Below are 22,579 nucleotides of genomic sequence, written 5' to 3' on the forward strand. Positions count from 1 at the left end.
ACAATCACACTAAGTACAGAAAGAGTGCACATGGAAAGGTATATGGAATAAAAGGTTACCTTTGGCATGCAGCCCAGATCCAAATTGGGGGATGGAGCTGGTAATTAGGGCACAGCATGTCAGTGCTCCAAATGGGCTGTGCCAGGGGCGTAATCACAGTCTATGTAGGTCCTAGGGTTTCAACCTGAGTTCTGAGGTCACCAATGTTTACACAGGCTCTAATACTAATGGTATTGTGATTCCCAACCTGAAGTCCAATCAAACCAGTATCAAACAAATGACAGGGTGGAGACTTAAGTCCTTACCAATTATTAGAAGGCTCGTCATGTCCTGGCCAATCAGGAAACAGGGATCCGAGGCACCAATAACCAGTAAGTGCCCAGAACTTCTGCTTCCTATTCAGCCACCGCACTGAGCGCTCTGTTCCTCATGCTCCCATCTGCTTGCTCATGCCTCACCACCTTCCTCTGCCTTGAGGTCCCGGTGACTCGCTTATGCTGCTCATTCCACGACACCCTCCACTGCCACTGGGCACCCCCACTCGCCATGCTGCCTCCATGCCCACCCAAAGGTTGGGGCCAACCTCCTCCACCTGACATTGCGCACAGGTTCCTTCTCTGTGCATTGTACCACACCGCCATGACAGCGTGGCACCGAGCACCAGCAGAAATGGCCATGGCTTGCACTTGCAGACTTTGTTCTGGCCCCACAGACTTCTACCCTATCTCCTGCCCCTCACCCAAGGCCTTAGCACGCGTGGGGATAGAATTCCCAGACATTGGGTGCCCGAAGCCCTTGTTAATGGCCCTGGCTACTTTCAGGGCCTTAGGTTGACATTTCCAGTCTCCCAAGAGGGTTAAGACTTAAATTGAATACTCACATTATCCTTTGCTTTTGCAAGTGTTGTCCTAGGCGTGTTTGCGGAATCGCCACTTCAACTAAGGCCAGGGATCCAATGTCTGAGTAGGCCTGGCCCATGCCGAAGGAGACAGTCAACTGCCAAAACAAATAAACAGAAAGCAGTGATGATGCCTCGTTCTCCCTCTGCCTGCAGCATTAGATATAGCGTTAGCATTTAGACGCCATAGATGGTCAGTCTTGTGAATAACCTTTGATTTATCCCTGTATCGCAGCAGGGGCCGCGGCTGTTCTCCGGCGCAGGGACTCTGGTGTGTCCGTATGTCTGTCCCCTTTTCACTCTTGCTTTTTTTTTTTTGCCTACAGGTGCGAGGTCGGCACCAAACACTGGTCCCAGTGCAACGAGACCCCAGTCAAGTTTGCTCGCTTTCCTGTCACCGGCTTAATTGAAGGCCGCTCCTACGTGTTCCGAGTGCGGGCGGTGAACAAATCTGGTATAAGCAGACCTTCCCGTGTCTCCGAGCCTGTGGCGGCCCTGGACCCGGCTGACAGAGCTAGAATGAGAAGTAAGTACCACTCAACACACTTTAAAACAGACTTGATGAAAGGAGGAGTGGAAAATGATCCTTGTACCAGTCATTTATCCATAATGTGGAGCGCTCTGTCCCCACATGCTGGAATTCGCTGGGTCCATTCATCTAATGTTCCCAAACCCTGCGAAGAAATAGCTTCCAAAGTTGCAGTGGGCATTGCTTGGCTGCGGCCATGTTGTCAGTCAGGCGGCCCTCCTCCGTGACATGTTAGAGGGAAGAACCTCCTGTGTAGAGAAATCCTCCCTGTCAAGCCCCGCCTCCCACTGACATAGCACCAGTCGAAATTGAGCAGTGACTCTTTATATTTTTTAACATCATTGATTGGAAGCAGTGCCAAGGGGCTACTCAGGGTGTTAGTTTCAGAAAATGGCCTCCAGGAGCGGGGAGGAGAGCTGAGGTGGCACAGCCTTTCTCGAGTGGGAGGAAAGCTCATGGCAAAGCTTTAGTTGTGGCATCACGAGTTCATATCCCGCTCCTGCGCTTAGAGGCCGGGCTCCAGCATGAAGTGTGGCATTGAAAAAAAGGCCAACCTTTTGAGTGCTTTGTGGAATTCCCCATTTTAAGGGCAAGTCTCTAGTCAGATTAAATACTGATTCCATCTACCCTGGGTGACAAACACATGAGAGGCTCCTTGTGAACTGCTCCTCGTCACAACAGTCAAGCTCTGTGTTGTCCTCTAGCTCGGTAGAGTTCAGGTAGTGTGGGAGGACTTCCTCTGTCTGGTAATCCCAGCCGGTAGACAGCTGTATCCACTGTGCCCTTAAACACATCATTTCGGTTTCATGGATCTCTAAATTGTCATAGTAGGTGCCGGGAGTATGTGTTGGTAAAGGAAGGGGGGATTGTTTGTTGATCTCAGCACGCTTTATGTATTTGAGGTTAATATAATTAACTGAGTACAGTAGGGAATAGAAATGAAACAGATCTCTAGGTATTCACAGGCTGCTCGCCCTCCTTCCTTTCTTCTATAAAGTGCCTTCACGCTTAAATCAAGGCACACAGCTTCCAGTAACATGGGTCCTCCTTCTCTAACAAGGCGTTTGTGAATCCAAACTGTGATTTATTCCACAGGATCACAGGAGGTATCTGTAAGCTCTACTGAGTATATATGCGCTGGAGAGAAAGAGCGGGAACATCGTGGGCAATGCGTCGGCACCTTTTATGGACTCCATGCACCAACCAGCACTTTTAGTTTCCTGCATCCACTCACCTTGTCCACTTTCTCACAAATATTAGCTGCCCTCCTTGCTTAAGATCTAAGAAATCTCGAGCCTTTTTCAACAGGATTATATAGTTGGTGGCCCAATAGCTGACGCCCGTCAGAAGAGCTACGAGCTTGATGAATAGGTGGTGCGCCATCTTTGCGTGTACATTTTCTAAATACGTCTCAGAGTGTACTATTGTGTATATTCGGTGCTCATTCCATGGCAAGCTGGTGCCTCTCGCCCCGTCGCCGCCCTCAAACACAATGAACCTGCCAGTGGTGCATTATAAATCACGGAAAATAAATAAGTAACTGAAATCATTCTGGACTCTTGTGTGCGCTGCACTTCAGCGCTAGGACTCTATACAGATTTCCCTGGACATGTTTAATGGGGACGGAAATGTTATTGCATCAAATGTTACAGCAGCACAGAAATACAGAGAACAAAACACTGCATGTCCCATGAAACATTTGTCCTGGCTAGGATGCAAGCTCAGGTATTCATCATGGACAGTGACCGGGGGCTGTAAACCCAACCTTAGCCACTGTTTCAGACATTCGTTTTTTTGTCTTGATTTATAAAAACAGCTTATAGGCAGGCTACCTACTTGAACAACTGCACATCTAAATGCGTGTAATTTCTTGAATATGTACACAAATACATGTTTCAAGTGTGTATTTTTTCAAAATGGTAACACAAAGCACTTAAAGTGCATTTCAGGGGGAAAAACTATCATGTAAATCGTGAACATTGTGCATGGCTAATATTTTAAGATCAGTGCGGTCTGATTCACTGGACCTGCGAACCAGTTACCAGCCTTGCTTTTTTCTAATGTGCCTTTCTCAAATCGTCCTTTTTCTAAACCCATCTACGCCTGCAATCCACTCCCCTCCTGCCCCCCACCCTTTGTCTGGATGAACGTCTTAAATCCCACGCATGAGAGGAAATACAAACTAAGGAAACCCATAAAGCACGAGGCAGGACGCACATCCAAGGCCAGAGGTCCAGGTCGCAGGTACACCGCCCTGCTGTTCCCATCATATACCTTCACTAAGTGATGATTGAAGAACAGCAACACATGCACACACACGTGCATTTTGAGTTTTGATGTGCAGAAACACAGCAGATGCTATTAACCAGCAATTATACACCAACAGTCCCCTTGTGCACACAGAGATGTAGATGCAAGCGAGTAGACCCAACTCGGATTGCAAAATCCAATTTTATAATCGGGAATGTTTCACTCATTTTCATAAATCTTGCATGTACCATCCCAGAGAGTGGCCTCGGGTTCTGTTTGAAGGCAGCATCTCCCGACTTACATTCTTTCTAAACCCCACCACCAGAGCCAGGCATCAATGCTGCAAACACACAGAAGACACCATTCTCTGGAAGGAGCATTTGGGACACTGAGGGCTTTGTTCACGTCCATGGACCACTGAGGTGGAGTCCTCGTGTTTAAGCCTCTGATAGTGGGCAGGATTATAAGGATAATTTGGGAATTTAGTGAATTATTTTATAATCTGACTATGGAAAGGAAAAATTGAAGAACACACAGCTGTTGCCATTCGTCTTTTAGAACTATCGTCAAGTTTCTTCTGGTGCCACTATTCCCAAAACCTCAATTTCGATAAATCGATTTCCCGGTGAACCCACAATCGTTCACTGTTGTTCACCCCACCTGCCCAGTGGCCAGACACCAACGATAGGCCGAGCGAATCCTACGTTAACTATTGCAGGTCTAATTCTCCCCCACCTTCACCGCTCCATCTGGTCCGTCTCAGGCAGGATGAATGATGAGACTTTGTGGGTGGGGAAGTGGCGGATGAGAGCATTGCCTGCCCAGGGATGCATTCAAGCACACCCTGGACAATGCCCTCTTCAGCCTCTTCGCCATCCACATAGCCGCACCATCCTCCGCCAGCCCCTAATTTCTCCAACTGACATAGGTAGCTGACTCCTTTTTGATGCCTTGACCTTTTGCCCTTCACTGAAAACCATCTGTCTTTCTCCTCTGCTTTAGATTTAGCCAGATAGAAGCACTATTAGGGACTCATTTCCTCTCTCCACAGTCAGCCCCTCAAAATGTCCATCACTCTCAGTTCCCCCAGTCCAATCCCCTCCCATATCTCCCACCTGTCATCACAGAGCACTTCAAAGCTTTTCCACATTCTGTGCCAGCGGGATTCAAAATATCTGATTGGCCATTTCATATGCCTAAAATCTCTCGCCTGGTTCCGTCTCTCTTCTGCTGACCTTGCCTGCATCTTAAAATTGGGCAACCCTCCATGTCACTTCTCTTCCTTTCCCCGCTGACCATCCAAGTTCCTTAACCCAGACTTCAAAGCCACCAACCACTTTTATTTCACTCATCCCTACAATCGGTTCTTCCACCCGCTTCAAAACAATTCTGGCCACTCAAAAACCCCAAGCCAGATTTGACCACTTTTAAAAACGTAAATCTTGACAAAGCAGATCATCCTTTTACATAAACACTGTCATATCTGGAAAACATTTTGAAGGCATTGGTGGTGCAGTGCCGAGAAATAACATGGAGGACGGTCTGGCAATAATTTGTGACCGAGGGGCCTGTCCCGTTGAATTTCTACATAGCCTGTGATACGTTGACCCCTGAAGCGGGGCTCTTCATTCTGTCCATGGTTCTGTACTATCACCCATTTTATTTAACATGTTTTCAGAACCTATGGGACTTGCTAAGTGATGTGGGCATCTTCATCCAATAAGCAGGAAGAGCTTTATTTGAAATCGTCCCCGGCAGAGGCGTTTTTAGGGGGGGCTGAGGGGACTATGGCCCGGATCTTTTGGTTGAAGCCCCAGATAGAAGCTCAGGGACTACAACCAAAAGGCTAGTTAGCCCCGAGTCACGACCGTCCTGACATTAGCTTAGCCCCGGATCTTTTCCAAACCTAGCAACACCCTTGATCCTGGGCTGGCTTCTACAAACCCAGTGGTTGTCTCAGTCGCCTGGAGCCCTGCACCCTCAAGTCAGGCTTAATCCCACAAATACTGAGCTTCTTCTTTGTATTTGGAGTTTTCTTTTTCTGTCCAGACCTGGTTTTCCTCGCTGAATATTAAAGCCATTTTTCTTATGTTGGTCTCCTCTGCCAAATGTCCTTGAATTCCTCTTGACTTTCTTTTTGAAATGCAGTATCTTATCCCCAAAAGAGCAAGCCAGCAACACTCAGGTTCAAGTTCAACGCTCTTGATTCACTCGCCTGGCATCCACGCTGCAGTAAAGTCCTTTGTATTGTGGGAAGGGTTTTGTGTGAACATGGAGCCGCTGAATAGTGGAAACGATTGCACTTCCCACAACAACTTTGTTTATTTGTCCACATTCCCAGTGGCAATGGCAAATAGCCCCCTATGTTTGCCCTATCTCTAATTTGATGCCCCCACTTCATTTCCCTCCTTGCTGTCCCACTGTATTTGCTGACCTCATTGTATTTTCCTCCTTGGGGTCCTCGCTAATAACACACTCGCCCACCCACGCGCTTTCCACAACTAACCAACTCCTGTCTCCAACTCTTACCAGTTTACACTCCTGGAACAGTTCGACCCTTGCACATGGCTACGATCTGCCTCCAAACACCACGTTAACTTTCCACGGAACAAGGCCTCTGTGGTCACATATCTAGCTCTAGAGCATAACAACCCCAAGTCAGCGGCTAAACCGGTCTTGCAGCACTGACGCTCAATTGATTCATCTTAGACTCGGCCAGCTGTCAGAGCCACAAACGGTGTCCGGTCAAAGGTTCGAATGCAAAAGGATTGAATGCCATAGGGTCGAGTCAATAGGACCTAAAACAAAAGGGTTGACATTTTTTTTTAAATGTATATATTTTTTTGGGTTTCTGTATAAGAAAAAAAGTGATTTTTACACCAAAAACAGAGTTTTGGAGGAACCCTTCTCCCTTACTGCCCCAAAAAAAAAAAAAAAAATTCGACCCTTTTGTTTTCGGTCCTTTTGATTCGACCCTATTGTATTTAGATCCTTTTGATTCGAACCTTTGACCTACAACCGCCCCAAACCACTTAGAACCATACCGGCACTGACTACTCAGCTACCTCTAGTCTTCATGCATCAAAATCTCAGGATTCGCATCCGCCTTTCCTGCTATCACTCTCATACCTACACCCCTCTTGTTTTGCATGAGCACGTGCCGCAAGGCTGGCAACATCGACAAGACTACTTTGCATGACATGACATTCCTCTGATGACCAGAGAATGTACAGGCGTCCATACAATAAAGAGAAACTGCTCTCCCAGCCCTAGTATTCTTTAGTGTCTCTCCATAAAGGCACACAAAGAATGTTTTGCCAGTGCCGAATTGGTGGGCTGTGTTTTGAAATGGTGAGTTATCCTGATACCCAAACAAAGAAAACAATCACCCGGATCCATTATCAGACCCCAACCCTCAGACTCCATATATACATGGAAAACCACTGAAGGAGATCGGGATCCGCCGTGTGTGCAAAGGTGTGCAAGGTTTGTGTAACACTGTGGAGATCTGCATGACACCACCAAAGTTCCCATTCACTTGGCCACTGATAGGGGTTTACCCCAAACATCCCTGCTCTGCTTATGACTGTCTTCCATTCTGCAGCTCACTTGATTATCCCAGTAACCCAAAATACTAGCTGAGCTAAAATAAAATCACAATTCTTACATGCCATAAAGAAGCTTTAGCAAACAACTCTGTAATACAAAACTACAAAGAAGGACCTACATCAGAATGCAGTAATATTCAAGAGTAAATATTGATGGCCCTTAGAAAATTGTAAGACTGAGCTCATATTTACAATCCCTTGACACAAGTCCAATCCTCGAGAGCTCCCAGGCATTCACTCCCCATAAAACACCTACATAAGAACACAGTTTACGTTAAAAGGCAAATCTTCATAGGTCAAGATGTCACTTGAACCTGTTAAGGGACCCAGACAGGAGGGCTCTAGAGAGAGATGCTGCAATAGTCAGTGTGGGATGCCTGCTCTGAAAAGAGGGTCTTTCTAAGTCCTTTCTCCACCTGCTACAGGTTATCCAGATCAGGGTGACTAGGCTTGCCCTCGGCCTTAGAACCACGGACCACATCGCTGTCACCTTGAATCCCCTACACTGGCTCCCAGGCGAGGCTCGGATCTCCTTCAGATCTATCTGTGGGATCTTTTGGGCCACCTGGGGACTGGACCCTGAATATCTCTCTCCAGCACAAGATGATCAAATATTGCCCCATCCCTGTGAAGGTGTTGAAGAACCTGGGGGTCTGTATTTGATAACCAGCTCCCATTTGACCCGCAAGTAGATGCAGTAGCAAAAATCACAGACTTCAAGCTCTACAATATCATCAGATGTGAGCATCTACTTGAAGTGGGCCATTTAAAGTGCCTAGTTCCGGCAGTCATACTTTCAAGGCTGTTTTATTGTATGTCTCTTTCCTGGGAATGCCAAATAAATCCTTCTCCAAATTAACAAGCAGTGCAAAACCATGCAGTGCATTCTTTTTTTTGGCATAACATAATGTCACCATATTTCGCATGCAGGGCAAGATCTAGGTGGGCCACCAGGTGAAGCAATGATTCAAGAGCAGCGACTTGGGCACATTTGGAAAATTACAAAGGGCTTAGCGCCTGAGTACTTACAAGGCATGGCCCAGAAATATGTGCCCAGATGTATGTCCATAGATCTGTTGGTGGTTGGCAATTTCCACAAAACATCATGTGCGGGGAAAATGATGCCGGCATTGGGCTGTCGTCTGTGGAATACTTGCCACTCTCCATCAGAACATTTTTAAACGTCAACGGAAAAACGTAAACGGTAAAAGGTTGCTGCCATCTTTGTTATTTTATCTGTTCTGTTTTTTTTGTGCTTTGTTTGTTTTCTATTTATTTTCTGTCAATGGTTTCTACTGCCCCTTGAAACTAGTCTTTGTACTGGTAATATGTTTACACTCAATACACATGTGTACCACTACTACCAGGCCCTTAAGATCAGCCTTTTCCGGGTCTCTCGGTGTCTGGCAGCTTGAGAGTAAAAAGCTCTTGTGCAGGACCCTCAGTGTGGCCGAGTTTATCTGTGGAGAACTCTGCCGCCTTCCCTCAGAGAAGAATAAAGCCACCTCAGCTTCAGGAAAGGACTTAAGTGCCAAGGACGAGGTATCTCGTCCTTGGGATTACCTCCCTGTTGCCAAGGACGAGATACTTCGTCCTTGGCACTTAAGGGGTTAATGAAACAGAAAACGTTAGAAGGCATTGAATGGCGAAATACCAAAATCGCCAAAAAAGGCCTTGGCACTGTGGGGGGGGTGGGGGGGAGAAATCCCATGGCAGTTAAAATTAAGATTCTCCTCTTTATGGTTGAAAGGCTAATTTTGGGTTCTCTGCCTCAGCGGGTATGCCGCTGGCTGGCACCATGACCAGCATGCCATCCACCCGGGTCTCCTGGGGTTCTGGTAAAGCACCCTGGTCTCTACTCCTGCACATATCTGCCATTCCTTGAGTTGCTTCAGTAATGGCTCTCAGGGGCTGGTGATGCGTCTCTGCGCCTGTGCGCCCCTTTTGTTGGGCAGACGGGCAGTTTGTTCTATGGTATCCTTGTCTACACACTTTTTTGGCTCCCTTTTTTGATGTATTGTGGGCTCTCACGTGTCCCCTTGTGCACTCACTGCTCTGAACCCCTCACTCGCCTCTGCCTGGCCTAAGGTCATGCTCCATGGAATCCTGGCAGTGCGCTTCTTGCTTTCCCTATGTTGATGTATTGTAGTTCCCTGAGTGCACCCTTAGTTGCACTTCACTCTTCCTTCCCACTTACCAACTCTGAATGTTACAAGGCTGTGAAGATCGGTTTCTCTCCATCACCCCTCCCCTTTGCCCCACACAAAGTTACTGCATTTCACAAACAGCACCTTATAAATCAACTATAAATCATGAAGAGATGTTTGCTGAAACCTCGGTAGCCCAAAGGTTTACACCTTTACATATAGCACTTTCGGAAACACGAATTTCCTCGAGTTGCATTTTGTTACAGGAACCATTTAATTGGAACGTTTTCTGATCAGCGTCGGGAGGATAGCTCAAGAGCAACGTGCTTACCTTGGAAGCAAGACAATGCAGTGCAAAACGGGTTCGATTCCTGGGTCCGCCCTTAGAAACCTCTGGGTATTAGGCGCGTTATAAATAACCAATTACAATTAAGTACTCATTTCCACAAGCGCCCTTTTCGTGGAATGTATCTTTGCTCGAGTTTAGATATTGCACATTGCAATGTTATATTTATTCTTTTTTTGATGTACTCGGGTTGATTGGCCCCAGAGTATTTGGGGCGGGCGGACAGTGTCCAGTTTGTATGTTGTTAATGGAAAAGGGGGAACAGAGTTGTTGTTTGGAGGCAAGGGGTGGATTATGGGTTCCGTTATCATGGGTCCTTAAATGTATTGGGCTATTGGGAAGAGGGTGGATGGTGTATGGGAGTTGTCCCACAGGATCAAGGACCAGGGATGGCCTACAAGCCACACAACACATTTACCATTGCATGGTTGTGGAATCCCCAAAAACAGGTGATGCAGCACTTGCGACAACTGCAGGGTACCATGGTGAGCAGTTCTGATTGACCGTCTAACAGCAGTGCGCAGAAACCTCCAAGAATCCCTGCGGGCAAAGATTTCACCCTGATGAAGCACCACACGGTCTGAAACGTGTTGGCCTTGTCGGCACCTGCTAACCAATATTTCCCATTAAATTGATCACCTTGCTTTTTTTCTTGCGGAACAGCTCATGAATCGATCACTAGTTTATTGGACAATCATTTAACTGATTTACAGATCTCAGGGCGTGCCGCCCTCGCTGCAGGCGTTCTAGCCTTGGTCCTTGGTTCCTTTGTCACCACTGTTGTCCTGTCCGGAGACACCATTCGAGGGTTTGCACCCCATTCACATTACCCTAATGTGATGACTACAATTCAGCATAATTAGTTATAGATATAAGCTGTGCCTACTCACCCCTTACTCAGTATGGGAGGTATCCCCCATTTTCCAAACACCTTAACTGTGTTGGGGGATGTGGACAGGCTAATTCGAGTAGCTGAGGGGGTGGATGTGCTCGTGTCTTGATGTGTGATGCTTTTATTTCCCTTTCCTTTTCCCAGAGGGGGGAAAGCTTTGCATAGAAACTGTTGTTGTGCTTATTGTGTTTATTGTAGCTTGTTCTGGCCCATGTGGGTTGCAAAGCGGCTTTCACAAAATATGGAAAGCAAATATGTCTTGAACTTTGATTCATTCTTTATTTAAATAATAATAATACTATTAATAATGATGTGTTATTTATATAGCGCATGTATCCAAAGCGCTTTACAGAGCACATATTTACAAACAATATCACCCAACCGAAATTGGTACTCATTCATCTACCTCAAAAGGATGAAAGGCTGGTTTGGCCTTGCCAGGATTTGAACCTGCGACATGTAGATCACGCTCAGATCGCAGCAGCTAGTGCTGAACCCACTGAGCTATTTTACCGGCTGTGCAGTAATTCATAGAAACAAGTCTTCAGAGAAATGAACTTGAATCCATCCGTGTCAACCCATACCATACCATACCAATCTGCAGTGAATCTCTCCAAGTCTGAGAAAATGCTATCTCACCTGTGTCCCACTAAAGACTAACTACAATTAAAATATATATATATATATAGATGGAACACAAAGGAGCTTCAAGCCCAACAAAAGGGGGTCCCTCTGTGTAATTATTCTGGGAAATGTGTATATGGAATGGAATTTCTGCTTGACGGATATTCACAAACCTAAGAATGTGTTAACAATATCAAGCTTTATGTAGCGCCTCATTTCAAATTCCTCTCACTTCTAAACACTATAATACTAGCCCCTACTATTATCCAAGTTACTGGTACTTAGTATTGCAACATTGGAAGGGTGAAGGGCTCAGGTGGCCCTGCCAGGCTTCGAACTTGCAAAGAGCAGGCTTGCCCCCATTGCAGTGGCCGGCATGCCCCACTGCAACCTGCTACATGTAACCTCCCACCACCCTGACCACCGCGCCCCTCCAACAAATTCACCCGCTAATTCCTGCACCACCACTATTGCCAGTTATCCATAAAACAAGATCAAATCATTTCAAAAGAATGTTCGTTTACTCTACATGACTTCTTCAATGTTAAGAAATGCTATTTATTCTTGATGACTCCTTACAGTTTATTCAACATGGTGACTGGTTTGCAGCAAAGCAAGCCTCGGGCCCTGATACTAACTAGTGTGGCTTTGAAGCAATCCAATAGGTCTGTCTTTTTAAATGTGGAAGGTAAGATGTGTGATGCCCCCGCAGGATAAGAGGCTTCTCTTCTCCATCTGTAGGCCAGACCCATTGCCTTTGCGCACTGCTCCTTACTGTAGATTTGCCCCTGAAGAGAACTCACGATGCTTCCCCTTCAGACTGTCGGCCATGTTGCAAGAGGGCTCTGCAGCCATACTTAACCTCTCTGTCCCGCATATATCATGCGTGCTCCAGAAATCAGCCAGATCTCATTAGCATACCCATTAGGCCACGTTGCTTGCAAAGTGCCCGAATGCCTCCAGAAACAGGCCGCTTACCATGTCCCCCCTCGGATATAGTGGGGTCCCTGCATTCTTTCAAGCTTCAGAACATCCGCCAACAGAAGTTCAAACGTCAATAATGTGCGGGGAAATATTGAGGGGTATAGGGCTGCATTCTGTGGCCTAGCCTCTTCCCAGCATCGGGAAACCAGCCGAGCCACCTCACCTTCAGAGTTAGGCAGACCTAGAACCGCTCAGAGAGGCGTTTGGCTGACTAAGCTATGGTGGTTGTGGTGAAGGGGTAAAGCTGTCCTCGGCCGGGCTCTGACCTTGAGGCAGTGGACTGAAAAGAGTGTCATCCAATCTCTGCCCCTCTGTTGCCCTCTCCCTCCCTCTACCCACATCCACTGCACCCACCCAAATTGTTCATCGATACATCTCCTCATTGCCTCTGCATGAGATACTTCTTGGTCCTTTCATTACAACTTGTCAGTGTCAATTGGAGAGTAACCGGCTGCTTTTCCTCCAGCGACCTTTCACCTGATAGTGGCTGTTTTTTGTTTCAGGTCTGTTCATGTATAAGCTGGCTTTATGTATAAAAACGCTTGGAGATGGCCGCAAGGTGACCCCAAGGCACTATATACAACTCTTGAATAAAGGCATAATAAATAGACACTGCTGATTTGTTGTTATAAATTATTATATTTTCCCATTAGGTGGATTGCAAAGGCTTGCATGGAGAGAGTGGAGTGGATGAGCAGCGTTGTGAGAATAAATATGGGCAGCCTAACGTTGCCATTTTTCAAAAATAGTGTTGTGTGCCATTTTGTTTTCTACATTAGGAAAGCTTGTTTGGTACAATAGCCTGGCCAGAAATATCACATGCTGCTTCAAAACATGGCACACTCCTCCCTCTGACCTCTCAAGGAAATATTAAATATTTAGTAAATAATTATATGGGGCGAGGGAAGTGGGGCAGATCTTGCTAAACTTTCTTTAAAAAACTGGAAAAAATAGACTTTTGGAAGTGTACTTATTTACTTATTGACGGTATTGCTCAACCTTTAACTTTATTATTTCAATCATATTTTATTAAAATGTCACATTTTCTGAGAAATATATAATGTTTCATTGAAACATAAAGAAAGCATGTACTAATGGAGGGTACAGAAGAGTACTTGAGGCCTATATAAACACTCGTGACATGCCCTCCAAGCCTAGAATATGCTCCTGGCAAGTAGATATCAGCAAGTTGAACAACTCCTTCCTCCATTTTGCAGAAAGGTTGCAGGTACATCTATTGTCCGCTGAGCACTTTTAAGTTATTCACTGTAGGGAGAGACAACATCAGATTACCAGACATCAATCTTCCACCACTCAGCGTTCAACTCCTTGAGATTTGAGCCTGCCTCGACCCAATCACCCTCCAAAGTCCCTGGTACGGTACAATAAGCTATGTCACATTTGCACAATAGGTCATTGGGAATGGTGGATGAGGTTGAAGCAGAACTTCCACACAGCAAGTAAGGTTCCTGTACAGTGTTGTCTCCCGTGTTTCATAATTGAGCATAAGAACTCAGAAAATAGCATTTGCTCAAGATCACACGACTACTCTGCAATGATGCATTCAATTTCAAGCGTTAATTGCTTCCATTAGCTCCTTTTGATTGCAACACAAGAGCTTGTTTTCCCAGCATCACATACCTGCATTGTAATGAATTCCTCCAACTCCAGTAGTGATTGCTGTGCTGATTCTGTTTCTTCCCCATGAAAAACAAATTGCACAATAAGTAGCTTGACCATGATCACAAGCCTGTACTGTAATTACTTTTTCCATCTCCCAGTTCTGGTTTGTCTTCTATTCTCTACATCAAGAACACACGTTTGGAATGCACTCCTTGCCAAAGATGACAAGGGTACTCTTATACCAAGTGTCTATCTCCCAGTACGGATTTGTTTCCTTTCCTCCTTATGTAACACTAAGTTTCTCTGGTATTTGACAAGGATCACAGGACCGAACTGCAATTAATCCCTTCAACTTCAAGTGCTTATTGCTTCCCTTTCTATCTTATACCAGCACTATCTCTCAATAAGCTATTTTCCCAGGATCACATGCTTGTTACAAGTAAGAATGACTACACTCTCCAACACCATCTTCTTGTAATACCTGTCCTGCTATACTTTAAATGCAATAACAAATTGCATTCTTTGTTGGAAATCAGGGAGGGTTATTGTTCTCCTGATTGTTTAACTTGTGGGAGGTTTTAGGAATAGAGATTGCATTAGATTGCAGTTTAACTTAGCCGTTCTCACGTTCTCAAGTTTTGTGTCCCCTCTTGTCATGCAGTTTCATAAATACAGCAACCAAAGTAATTTCCAATTTGTTCAATGGTTTCTGTTGTAGGGAAGTGGTTATTTTCCATTAAAGACGCATGCACGCACCATTATTGTGTTTCCCTTAATTGTACAATTGAGCTGCTGCATACTTTGAGGGAAAAGTGTTGTTTCTTTTGTTTTGTTGCTTTTGTTCCTCTTCCAAGCACAACAAAAAACAAAGGGAGCTACAGATGTGCCAACCCCTTTCAATTATCACCGTGCTTTGTTTGCATTCTAAAGTTGTGAGATCAAGCAGCCAGAAGTGGGGGGCATCGATTCATTGTCGAACTCCATTACCTTATAAAGCCATACATCGTGCCCTGAAGGGGCACATCTGGCCCGCAGACCACATGACAAGCACCACTGATTGTCCCACACAAGAATAGAAACACTATCACAGAGTTGACACACTCAAGAAACAGTAACATTGTCCATTCCAAGATGGTGCTTGTGAAACTACTTTACTCCTGAAGTGCTGAAGGCGAATATGTTCCTCTTGAAATCCCATTTGGAATCATTGCAGGCTCCGCCCACTTAGACAGTTAATGGTCCAATGAAAGGCACTCCCTGCATTGCAGAGCTGCTGATGGTTATGGATTGGGGGGGTCTTGTTATTATGTTATTTACCCACGCTGTAATACAGAACAAAGGTGGGAAAAAATGTATGTATCAAGGGGCATGAAAACAAAAGAAGCTCTTACAAAGCTCTTACTTACAGTAAGATTTCACAAATTATCCTATGCGGAAACTACTTGCTGTGGAACCGACCTCTTTGCCCACTGTACAGGACTCTCAATTCTAGGTATAGCCTCCATCTTTGTCTATTGCATGGTGAAACAGAGTGTATTGTGAAACCTAGGCCTCTGCCTCCCATACAGGATTCCTAACCCTAGGAATTCAGCCGAACTGCAAAGGTCATCTGTGAGACATATAACCCACTAACCAAAAAAGCTCAAAAAGTCTGCATACCTAACTCATACAAAGACCTACACAACCACCTCTCCCACAGCAAGCCGCACGCACTTCACCACACCGCAACAACAAACAACACATAAGCGGCACCAACAGCACATGAGGCCTGATATCGATCCAATACTCCAAAGCTCAACGCACGGTGTATACCCAACTGAAGCCGCCAACAGGACACCAATTCTCTCACTATCCTACTCCCATTCCGCCTTACTAACCCACCCCGCCTTCTCGTTTGCAGACCCGCCTGGGGACCAACCCGGTTGGTGAAGGTGCGCTATACAAATACGTTTAACATTTAACATTTTAACATTTGAACAAATTCTACAAAATGGCCGACACACTAACCGAGCTTTCATCGTCATGAACTCTTTCTGCATCACGTAGCAGCTCACTCACACCAGAGCCACTCTACTGTCAGAGAGATCAACTTGATCTATTTGGAACTAGAAATGTGCATTCTTTCCAAGCCCAGAACAAATGCAAGAGGGCTCTTGGTTTTCAAGAACAACATATTTCCGAGCTGTAGCCTTTCTAATCTGTCTTTCTCAAAAGAAATATTTGAAAGTGTTTCACCAACTCCCATTGGTCCTTCAAGGCAAACCGATTAACCTACACACATAGATACGCTTGTCTGGCTTCTGTGAATGTGAAAGCTTGTTTTGAAGTCAGACTCACATTCCTAGCTTTAAATGGGGCGAAAGGAGGCCCACGATGAAACGCACTGCAGAAGGGAACGGAAAAAACACTTTAACAACAACGGAATAGTATTTACATAGGTACTTTATTTTTTTTTAAAAAGACGATGATTGCAAAGCTTTTGAGGTAAAGTGTTACTCTGGTTCATGTTACGTGCTGCCGTAGGCCGCCATGATGAGCATCTTCTAATAGTCTCCTTTCTCTGTCTATCATGTTTCAGGTCACCCTTCGGCTCCATGGACTGGACAGATCATTGTCACAGAAGAAGAACCCGCTGGTAAGCCCCAGCTCGAATGTCGAAGCATGTTAAATGCCAGCATGCCCTAAAGTGCAATACATGTTTAAAATCTTGCAATATTTCGTTCAAAACATAAAAAACAAAATAGTATAAAAAAAAAGTATGTGGCATTCACCAGTCCCCTTCCACCAATTTTGTAACCCAGCTGTCATAGCGAGAGCTACATCTAAGGCTCTGTTTACCAGTCATACTTTCACAAGTATGTAGTGGAATGCTTAGGTGTTTTTCACCATGAACTTGTAGCAAACACATCCAGGGGACAGATCAGAGAGACTTTGCACCAGTGCAAGTGCAAAGTTGCACCGTATTAGCACTAGGACAAACTTTGCCCTAGTGCACAAATCATTGGGGCTATATTAGAAACATTTGCACCATGACAAGTGCAGTTTTGTGTAATATAAGTACTAGGACAAAATGTGCCCTCGTGCAAAAGAATTCACTTTTAATAAATGTTTGCACTAGGGCCAAATTAGTGCTAATACCATTCCGTTTTAGCACCAGGACAAACTTTGCTTTGGCTCAAAAATGCATTGAAAGTGAAAGGGCAATTTTTCCCTAGTGCTTATACCATGAAAAGTGCCGATGTTTTCGAATATGGTGCCAATGTTTTTTGCACTGAGGCAAACTTAGCCCTAGTGCTTATATGGTGCAACTTTAGACTTGCACTGGTGCACGGTTTCTCTAAGCTGGACCCTTATAGGACTTTGAAAATGAGCTCTGATGGTTACAGACACGGATGCAGTTCCATTTTACAGACAGCGTGAAGTAGTACCCATCATTTCATTGTGCCCCGTACTTACCATGTATGCTCAAGAAATCGGCTAGCTCTCATTTGCATACCCATGAACCCATGTTGGCTGGATTAGGCCTTGCTGCTTTGTTACGGTACATCATGCCGCACTTACACTTAGGATGGATTACAACGTGTGGATGGGAGAGAGCAAGTGTATGGACGGTGTTGTGAGAATAAACATGGTCACCCTAGCTTTGTCATTCTTCAGAAATAGTGGTATGCATGCAAACCAATTGCACTTTGCAAATTCTTCCTCGGTTGAACACACCAATGAGAAATAGCGCAAGCTGCTTTCACAAAAGCACTGCATAGCTGTCCCCCCACCCTCCTTTCCAGGAGCTTTGTGGGTGCAATTGCACCAGGAATACAGATGTGCTTTTTTGTAGAGGGTTGGATGTAGTCTACAATCATTCTGTCGTGGACCATCAGGGCTTCTGCTCCAGAAAACCTTTTTTTTATTGAAAAAAGAGGCACTTTGATATCTACTCATTAACTGTATTGCTCTTTAGTGCTCTATTTTAAAGTTTAACACGTGTACCACGTTTTATTAAAAACGTAGCATTTTCAACAAAATATGACCTAATGTAGGTTGCAGAAGAGTACTTGAAAGCTGTGGTCATCAGAATTCAATGCTATTGACATGACCCGCAAGCCTAGAATTTACAGCCAGCCATTATTTATCTGCAATCTCAAATCTGATGTTATCAGTTTGCAGAAATCAGAAAGCTTGCTGGTACCTGCAACCCTCTATCCATCACTTTATCTCCGAGGAATTAGGAAATCTCTCATTCAACACAAGAAGCATAATGTGGTGCTTCCTTGATACCAAGATAGGAGTGCCGGGTGTCTGGATCCATTAGCTGGATACAAATCAGGGGATGTGTTTTCAGCATTCATAAGGAAATCTCTCAAAGGGCCCCCATCTACCAGTGAATAACGAGGTGGCAGGTTTCCTGGACATATTACACTGTGTATTAGAATGTGGCAGCTCGCAGGTTATGGCTCTCCTGGAGGCAACAGATTCACAGCAGTGTTATTAGTTTATTACAGAACTGTTTTATTTAATTTTAAGTATAGCGCTGAGTACCAGGAAGCCTAAAAATATTTGGATATGCAGTGTATTTGGTGCATTGAGCTGTGAACATGGATCCAAGTTAAAGCGATCAATTGATCAAGCCTTGGTTGGGCACCAGTACAATCTAGGGGTAATTACATCAAGGTTGCCCAGTGCTAGAATGCTCACCTCATTTGTCCTGCAGAGATTGGTGGCGAAGTAAAAGACCCACACCTTTTCCTCTTGACATACTGTTCCTCCTGAAACACCCCTGGGACTGGGTCTGATCCACCTTTCCCTGCTGCCTGACTGAGGGGAAAGGAACACCTGCCCCTCATAAACCGGCACAAGAGGTTTGGGACCAATGGCAGAGTTGGGACTCATTGTGTGTTTTCGCTATGCAAGTCATTTAAAAAAGCACTGCCACTTGCAGGCTGGCCTTTCTGTATGGCTGCAGCGCTCAGACATTCCTTTGTATTCATTTTCTATCACGCTAAGGAGAAGTGATGTGACGCTCCATGAGGAACTGTACTGCATACAAGAGAGCAACACGTTCCCCCCCTCCTAATTCTGCAGCACCAGGGACTTGAGGGGCGTCCTGCGAAGTAGATCAGCAATCAAGCCGAAGGACTGGACCCCAATGATATCAAACAAACACATATTCTGGCATCTGTGAGTTTCAATAAGACAATTCCTGGCACGCCAGGGGCCACAAAGAACAGAAAGGCAGGTGTCCCTGGTCCCCCCACCACCAGTCCCCCCACCCAAAACCAAGGAATAAAAGCAATTATCTACAGAAAGAAATGATCTAGGGGTATCAAAATAGAAAAAATAGCAATTTATTCTTGATCAACCATATGCTTGAACAGCCATATATTTATTTACCAAGGATTATCCTTCTCAACACGAGACACTCAAAAAACATCCATTAAAAATCACAAACATACCTCAATCACTCCTCAACATTCACATATCTGTTGCAGTAATAAAGGAGCAGGAGCCCTTTAAGAGGGACGGACTAAGCCACGCGAGGGAGGGAGGGAAGGAGGGAGGGAGGGAGGGAGGGAAGGAGGGAGGGCGTGAAGAGGGCGGAAGGGGAGGGGAGACAGGGAGAAGAAGTTAGTTGTAATAAGGAGAATGAAGGATCTAGACGTAATCCACGAGGTGTCCTTTGTATTATGTGCGAGGTGTATGCGAGTGGACCTCAACAATATCCACATCTCAAAACATGAACAAAACAATATAGAACTAATCGCAGATCAGAGAGGATTTCTTTTCTCTATATAAGGAGATGGAAGGTATAATGTCTCAAAGTTTCAATCTTCTTCCCAATGCTCCACAACGCAACCGGTTTCGACGTATAAATTGATTTGTAACGTCCTCATCAGGGGACCAAAACTACAAAAACAGAAATAAGTTTAATGTAACATTGGAATAAGTGTCTGGCAGCCCATAAACATATCTTGAAACAAAATTATTTAAAGAGAAACGCAGCAAATAAGAATAAGGTGCTTATTTGGTTGTTAATCAGGGAATGGTAAAATCAATAAGACAAACCCTGACCTCAGGATTGACACAGAACAGCAACCCCTCCACCAATTGATGACTTCAGAATTGACACAAAACAGCAACCCCTCCACCAATTGATGACCTCGGGATTGACACAAAACAGCAACCCCTCCACCAATTGATGACCTCAGGATTGACACAAAACAGCAACCCCTCCACCAATTGATGACCTCAGGATTGACACAAAACAGCAACCCCTCCACCAATTGATGACCTCAGATTGACACAAAACAGCAACCCCTCCACCAATTGATGACCTCAAGATTGACACAAAACAGCAACCCCTCCACCAATTGATGACCTCAGGATTGACACAAAACAGCAGCCCCTCCACCAATTGTCCACAGCAAAGCTGGAGACCCAGTCCATACTGGAGGCCAAAACCACCAATTGTGCCACCAACCACCAAGGAAACAGTGCCCAAATCACTCAATTATGCACAATTGTAAAACATGGTCAAATACCCTAAAGGGCTAAACTCGCAATTTAACCAGTCTGAACTTGGAAAACTAACGCTAAATGTTTCTGGAAGATTTAATTAAAACTGCTAATTCAAAATCTAGGTAGAAGTTCAAAAGAACACCCCATGCCCAAAGGTATTGCCTCTTACCAGCATGGGGGTGTATTCCACACACATGAATCTCCAAACGGAAGGGATTCACTAGGATACTTTATACTGCTGCCGTGGGTGTCAGTCTGAATGCAAATACATGTAAAATTATGAGCGTCTGATCTCATATGGACCTCACCATATGGTAAAAAAGAGTTATGCCGTCGATCCGCCCAACTTACCTGATACAAGTCTATTCCAATAAATGGAGTTGGTGTGTCACGGAACCAAAGTTTTGCCCGTCTCACACCGGCAGCGTCTCCAGTGCACACTGCGCTTCCTGCTAATTGGTCAAATCCACAAACAGCAAATGGGTTGTAAATTTGATCATGTGACATCCGCAGTAGAGGGAGGAGAGCCTGAGGTCACTTCTCTGCTGGCTCTCGACTCCAAGATTCCAAGATGCGTAGTTCAGTCTGCTTCCGAACCTCCTGCGTGCAGATCTGCTTAGGCCAACCCTTGCCACTGCAATACCCGTAAGCGGGAAGGCCAGATGAATCAGCCGGTTCCATCCTCAATCTGTGTCTCCCCTGCCTGTGTTCCCTGCTGATCCCCTTACCGTGGGCTGGGTTGGATACTCTGTCGGACGTCTCACCTTGGCCCCGATGGCGTTCCACGCCTCTATTGTGTTGCTTCCCTGGGTTCAATGTGATCTCGCCGGCCGCTCCTTGTGTCAGGTTAGTGGTGGCCCAATCGACTCCCCTGTCTGCAGCCAGGAACGAAGGGGTGGGAGAGTGGGCGATCCCCCTTTGCTGTTCCAGCCACATATGCACAGAGCTCTGCCAGCTCTCGGAGCCCGCGGCAGCTGTCCCCTCGGGCTGTCTCCCGCTTTGCATAGTTTGCCGGAGGGGGGGAGAGCAGGAAGCGGGCGCCGGCTACGGCCGCGTTGGAGTGTCCGTCTAGCCTTGATTCTGGTTGCCCTCTTCACCGCAGCTTAGGGGAGTCCCGATGTAGATTGGGCTTCTGTGGTCTGAGCTCCCTTCCCAGTCCTCGAGGGAGCACGCGCAGCACGCCACTGTGGACTTCTCCTCCAAGGGTGCTGCGTCCCTACAGGTCCCCTTGGGTTCGGATCTCTCCTTAGGTCTCTGGGTGATGTCTTCAGCAATCGTGTGTGCAGCCCCCTCTTCTTTCCCCTGCCTGTGCACTCTGCTTGCTTGGGTAGTTGTATGTTTGCCGTCACCCAGGCACCAAAATCGCACGCATTTTCGCTGAGATGTTCCCTGTTAACTCAGCTAGCATGTACAGGTACGCTTTGTAGTGATGGCAGGCTGGTTGCGGGCAGGTTTTTACAAATTATCTTGGGCTGGTCGGGAGCTCAGAGGCTTGCAGCCATCTTGACTGGGCTCTCTAGTGCCCTCCCATGAGTGAAAATATGCTTGGAAGTGTATTCTCAAGTACTCTGAAGTGTTCCAGTGTAAACGTCTAAAGTATTTAAAGTGATTCTGGTGTATATATAATACATTTAAAATTTTATATAAAATATAAATGTAAGAGTTTCGTTGAGTTGGAGATCTACAAACCACTGGGATAGCTTACTAAAGTCTTAATACCAGTAGGACTTTAGGAAAACTCCCCTAACACCTTGTGAGCATTTAGACCGTGCAAGTGCAGAAAGAGAGAGAGGGTGAGGGAGTGGTGGGGAACTGCTAGATGTATCAGGAGGTAAGTGGTAGGGAGTGAGCAGCTGTAAGTGCCTAAGTGGAGTGGTCAGTCGCCAATAAAGTAAGTGCAGGCCTGTGGTGACATCGGCCAGCGGGTGCCAAGGCAAAGTGCTGTGAGGGGCTGAGGCTGTAGGCATTTGAGTGTGGAAGGGCAGGACCCTTGTAGGACACATAAGGGCCCTTATCACCAATCTCAGCAACTGTGGAATTTAACAGACGGGGAGGAAGGGAAGGGGGAGGTGTTAAGGAAAGTCTTGAGGAGCTTCCAGAATTTTAGGAGATCCGGCTCAAGACGAAGAGGAGTGGGGAGGCTTTTCCATACAGGGAGTCTGCTG

General features: G+C 45.7%; 1 protein-coding gene across 2 annotated transcripts in view; it reads left to right on the plus strand.

The window, feature by feature from the left end:
• The window catches only part of MYOM1 (myomesin 1), a 526,093-nt gene that overhangs the window by 371,333 nt on the left and 132,181 nt on the right, over positions 1–22,579 (plus strand). For both annotated transcript variants that reach the window (XM_069620852.1, XM_069620853.1), the window contains exons 13-14: positions 1,225–1,424; positions 16,480–16,536. In XM_069620852.1, the coding sequence (XP_069476953.1) occupies positions 1,225–1,424; positions 16,480–16,536 (257 nt within the window). The remainder of the gene's footprint in view (positions 1–1,224; positions 1,425–16,479; positions 16,537–22,579) is intronic.

Source organism: Ambystoma mexicanum, chromosome 5q (assembly GCF_040938575.1).
Source record: "Ambystoma mexicanum isolate Mex_15411 chromosome 5q, UKY_AmexF1_1, whole genome shotgun sequence".
NCBI lineage: Eukaryota > Metazoa > Chordata > Amphibia > Caudata > Ambystomatidae > Ambystoma > Ambystoma mexicanum.